We start from the raw sequence: 5,467 nt of genomic DNA on the forward strand, positions 1-5,467 counted from the left end.
AGGCCCTTGCATAAGATTTCTGTATTAAAAACTATTTTTTTAATGTAATATTCAGATTTTTGGTTTTTCATAAGCTGTTAGTTCAAATTGTCAAAATTCATGGTGACTCTACACATAAATGTTCCTTTTTAAATTAAATTACTAAGCTAAGTTAACATTTTAGTCATATTACATTTAGCTGCACCTGTGAAAAGACTTCATAGTTACTTTAATATGTTGAACATTAATGGGGAAACAAACATGTGTGTGTGTGTGTGGGCGTGTGCGTGTGTGCTTACAGATGCATCATGGTATGCCCAGCTTTCATCACAGGTTTGTTCCACAGCCACATCTCCTCCATGCACAGGCTCAACTAAATCAAAAGATTTATTTTCTGCTGAAAAAAAAAATGTTAAAACAAAATCAATTGAAATTAGGTAATAAAATTAACCTCTAGTTGTTTTTCGTACCATTTTCTGGAATGCTTTGTCTGTAGTATTCCTCCAGAAACTCTAAAATCACTTCCAAGTCAGACTGAGTGTCCTGGAAAGAATTCTGATACAGTTTTAAAAAATAATATTAGGACATAATTAATGCAGTCAAAGTGAAGCTTGTGTTCTCTTTACCATCACCGATGAATATCTGGCGTTGTTCAGTCTTTGCAGTCTCACCCAGGTGACTCTGAGACGTGCAGCCCTTCTTATACCCTCCCATGTTAGCACATCACCAAACGTCTTCTGCAGCCTGAACTCCCTGAAACAATGACCAGCGATCCCACAAAACCCCCCGACTGCGCCACCAGGCAGCTCACCGACACTGACCACATCCTCCCCGCTGGAGCAGATAAGACCCAGAACGGGAGGCAGCCTTAACGCAGCGCTCCGATTTCAGGAAAAAAAACACTTTTCCTCAGGATGTGTCTAAATTTTTATGTTCTCTGTTGTAATAATTCATTCATGAAGGAAGAAAACGCAGCAATGAAGAATTTATTTTTTTTTTTGCAAATGTAGAACATTTATTAAAACATTTAAAATACATGTTTTTATTAGCAAGTTGTTTTTTTTACAAATAAATCAACTTCAAAATAAATGGTGATATTTATTCCAGCTTTATGTATTTTTGGCTAAAGTAGTCATATTTTCAAACATATTTCAATATAATTTTAAAGACATTCAACAGGAATTAAAGCTTAAATAGCTTAATTGTCAAATTAGATACTTTTCCTCAGGATGTGTTTGAGTTTTTATGTGGCTTTTGTAATAATTCATTACGAATGAGAAGTTTAGAAATAAAGTCAGAAAGAAAGAATAGGGATGCCGTTTTTTTTCTCCCAAATGTAAAACATTTATTGAAACAATTAAAATAAATGTTTTCATCAACAAATCGTTGTTACAAATAAATCAGCTTCCTAATAAATGGTCGAATTCTAATATATTTTTTCCCACTTTTAGATATTTTAGGCCTAACATTTAATATTTTTAAATATTTTAAAAAGTTTTCAATAAGGATTAAACCTTAAGAGTTCAAATTATATAGATGTAAAGCTTATTTTTATTGTTTAACAGTGATGGTTTGATGCCCTGCAGGAGATCTATAGATAATCTCTTTATCTGATCTCATGTTAGGTGATTTTATTAAATGCCACTGGAAATTTTTAAAGGTCAGCTCAATAATAATACAATGTACGCTTTACAGTGTTCAATAACTTGCATGAACAGAGCTGTTTTCCACTATTAAATTAGTATAACTGTGAAAATAAACAACATATCATATAAAATATACAGTTATCAAAACAGTTTTGAGAGGAAAATGTGTTTCTTCATGTAGAACCAAAATAGCTCAGATAAAAAAGGCTTCAAAATAAGGATGCATATCAAAACGAGAACATAATCTACTTCAATTTCAACATCATTTTTGACAATATTTACAGATTATTTACAGAAACTGCTGAAATAACTGGACCACATCGCGTGCTTCTTTTAGCTGACCATGCACAGAACATTTTGATGCAACATGCAGACGAGAGTCTATTAAAGAGTCCCTCCAAACGAGAAACGTTTTCAGGATCTGCTGCCTGTCGGCTCACAGTTTGGCTGAGCTGTGTGAGATGAAGCTCGCCGCCAGGTCGTAATCTTCCTGAAGCTGGTAGTGTCCGTACCAGCCGTGCCAGTCCGCCGCCGACCCGGGATAGCTCTGCTCGGACGAGCTTTCCTGCCGACTGTGGGCGTCGTCCTGCACAGACGGGCCCTGCAGGTGCATGGGTACCTGCACCGAGCCGAGCCTGTGCAGGATGTCCGGGTTGAACTGGTAGGTGAGCTTGCGGCGCACTTTGACGATCTCGCCGGTGCGGCTGTAGTTTCTCAGGGCTCTTGCCATCTTCTGGTAGGTCATGGTCTTGCGGTTGCCCTTGCGCTGGCCCCAGCACTCAGCCAGCTTCTCTTTGTTCTTGGAGATGAAGTGAAATGTACCGCTGCTGCTGTCCGTCCACTGTATCGAGTCGCCCATGCTGGGGTCGTTCAGGGCTTCATGGAGATACTCGTACAACCTGAGCTTCTTACGTCCTGCCAACATGGATTTTACACCTCTTTAGTGCTGATTAAACATCAAAAGTTGCTCTCTTACACTGCAAAAACGCTAAATCTTAACAGTTTCTAGTTCATGTAACTTAGAACACTTAAAAAAAAGACAAAACTAACTTAAAATTAGCTTTCCAGTAAGATATAGGAGCTTGTTTTAAGTTAATAATTCCTTAATATTGATGAAAAAGTTCTAGTTCCATTGGCAATTTATGAAACAAGTACTTGTTCTTCAATATTAAGGAATTATTGACTTAAAACAAGCTCATATTTCTTGCTGAAAAGGTTCTCGAAGGTTAGTACGCTTGAAAAAAGACAAAACTGACTGAGAAGTTACTTTTCAATAAGATTTAAATAAATAATTCCTTAAATTGATGAAAAAGTTCTAATTCCAGATTATTGAATTTATAACATGGAAAAAATGTCTTATTTTAAGTTAAATAATCAACCAGTGGAAATAGAACTTTTTTTTAAATCAATTTTAAGGGATCATTTATTTAATTATTTATTTATTTTACATTGAACAAGCTCCTATATCTTGCTTAAAAGTTACTTGTAAGTTAGTTTTGTGCAAAGATGTTTGCATTAGAAACTAGAAGAAAAAATGTCACCTTTCTAAAATAATCGCCTAAAGTGATTTTGGAAAAAGAAAAAATCACTACTTCTTTCATTCCAAAAGATGATTTAGTCCAAAAAAAGCATTCATTTTTTGCCTAAAACATTTTAGGAAGGTGACAAAATCTTTGGTAAGATTTTGTGCTTTTGCAGATTAAAAGCCTGAACATGAAATCACCTTTGCTGTTCCTCTGCGGTGGGAGGATGGGGCAGAAATGCGGCGAATCATTCTGCACCGAGTGGCTCAACGAGACGTCGGGGATGGCCTGAGGCCAGGAGTGCTGCTAAGAGATTCAAGATTTAATGTTAAAATTAAGACTGAAGTTCATCATTTTACAAAAAGCAGGCGCTTTGCAACACTTACAGGCATTTCGCTCCAGTTGTAGCCTACAGCTGGGATGTCAGATTGGTGTGCGAAGACGTGGTAGGACATCTGAACCTGCAGAGATGACGGCTGGCTGCTCAGCGTCTCGAAATATTTGCACTCTAGAAGATAAAAAAAATTAAAAATTGTATTCATTGAACATGTTTTTTATCTCTTGAGATAAAAAAAGAGACAGGACGTACCTGGATCGTAGTATGCATTGTGTGAATGCTGCTGGATCACATCTATTGCATCCTGAAAGTGTTGGTTGATATCAGGGTCTAAAGACGTCTGGAAAAAAAAACAGAGAAATCAGGCTTTAAATAGAAAAAAGTTTAGTAAATGACCATCCTGGTTGCGTATGTAAAGGATTCTTACAACTCACCATCCTATAGGTCGGAGTGTTTCCCTCAGAGGAGGCCATTTCTGTCCTAATAATGGTGCAGGTACACATCTTGCACAGGTATATATACCTATGCAGAACTCCAGCACCTCCGCCACATTAATAGGCAGAGTGGCAGGTCAATTTAAATGCGTTAATGTCGCACACTTCTTCTTTCCTGGTAGCACAGATAATGCTGAGCAAATCTCTCCCCCACAGGATTGCCAAGATCACAATCTACAAACAACAAAAAGTTCTTTTCTGTGCAAACTTAAGCCAGGAATACCACCAATTTGCAGCCTAACCAAAGAATTTGCATACTGGGCGCTTGACGTATATCTAATATACACATCTGCGTTTAAAGCTGCAGGTTAAGGGTTGAATTTCTCATATTTTCTTGAGTTTCTTTCAAATGTGTGGATTTTTCACTTTCAGTTATCAGCTTTATTTTACACAAAAAGCTGCTTTCGACATCAAACTGCAGCGCTTAGGCCGAAAATGAGGCAATAAAAGTCAAGACCAATTAAACACCCTATTTGCCCCAACACTATAAACACTTCTGGTCGTGATTGTATAAGTTAATGGTTAATGCTCCGCTGGCTACTGCAGGGCCGACTCGTGTCTTTCTTTGCCCAACAGAGTCCGCCCTGCTGTTCAAATAAACAGTCCTTTTTTTGAGAAGTTAATTTATCTCTCCGCTCCAGTTTTAAATATCAACTGACTCGTTCCTGAAGTTCCCCTTTCGGCCCGGTGCGCTTCGTGGCACACACCGCTCAGACAAAAGAGTTGGACATGCATGGATTAATGTGTGAATAAAAGGTTACATAATCAGCTTTCCCTACATGACTTTACAAGAATGTGAAGGGATTTATATGAATAAATATTAAGATTTTCACTCTTTAAGCTGGTTTTTCTGCTAATTTCAAGCAATAAATACACAGTATCACAGGAAATGACCATGTTGTCTGGAAGCATGCAGGCGTGTGTGTGTGTGTGTGTGTGTGTGTGTGTGTATTTAGACGTGTGTTTCCTGCCGGTGCAGCAGGCTGATAAAAACAAAGAACCACAAACCTTTTCCCCCTCTCCCACTCCATCTTTCCCTGCTCCCATTCAGGGTGAAGCTCCATAAATTAGAGACCACAAGCTGTCGGCCTGCAGCTGAAACTGGTGTTTGGTTACTTTCTTTAATATTATATAACTTTTTGTTCAAATATCCCACTTATCTAAAAAATAATACTGAATTTCAAACATTTTTTGCAAAAAACCTTTACTTGATTTTGCTGTATTTTACTGCCTTTTTATAAAAAAAAGCATTTATTTAAAGCTTTTTATGCAACTCCTTTTATTGAAAACGTGTATAATCTATTGTTCAGATGTGCTACTCAACTAAAAAATAACCCTAAATTTTACACTTTGTTTGCAAAACCCTTTCTTTTGAGAACATTTTAGAAATTTGCTGTGTTTTATATTTATAACTACTTGTTCAATTTGAATAATATTATATAACCCACTGTTCAAATATCCAGTTTGTCTAAAAAAAATCCATAATTT

At 36.9% G+C, this 5,467-nt stretch overlaps 1 protein-coding gene across 2 annotated transcripts; it reads right to left on the minus strand.

Moving 5' to 3' along the window:
• Positions 1–1,604: 1,604 nt before the first annotated feature.
• LOC114137157 (transcription factor Spi-C-like) lies at positions 1,605–4,042 on the minus strand. Of its 2 annotated transcripts, none has more exons than XM_028005741.1 (5): positions 3,920–4,042; positions 3,738–3,825; positions 3,535–3,656; positions 3,349–3,451; positions 1,605–2,540 (listed from the first exon to the last, which is right to left on the minus strand). In XM_028005741.1, exons 1-5 carry the CDS (start codon positions 3,986–3,988, stop codon positions 2,062–2,064), a joined length of 861 nt encoding a protein of 286 aa, XP_027861542.1. In that variant the 5' UTR covers positions 3,989–4,042; the 3' UTR covers positions 1,605–2,061. The 2 variants fall into 2 exon arrangements, with proteins under 2 accessions (XP_027861542.1, XP_027861541.1); XM_028005740.1 differs by having other exon boundaries at positions 3,349–3,454.
• Positions 4,043–5,467: the final 1,425 nt, after the last annotated feature.

Source organism: Xiphophorus couchianus, chromosome 21 (assembly GCF_001444195.1).
Source record: "Xiphophorus couchianus chromosome 21, X_couchianus-1.0, whole genome shotgun sequence".
Lineage (NCBI taxonomy): Eukaryota > Metazoa > Chordata > Actinopteri > Cyprinodontiformes > Poeciliidae > Xiphophorus > Xiphophorus couchianus.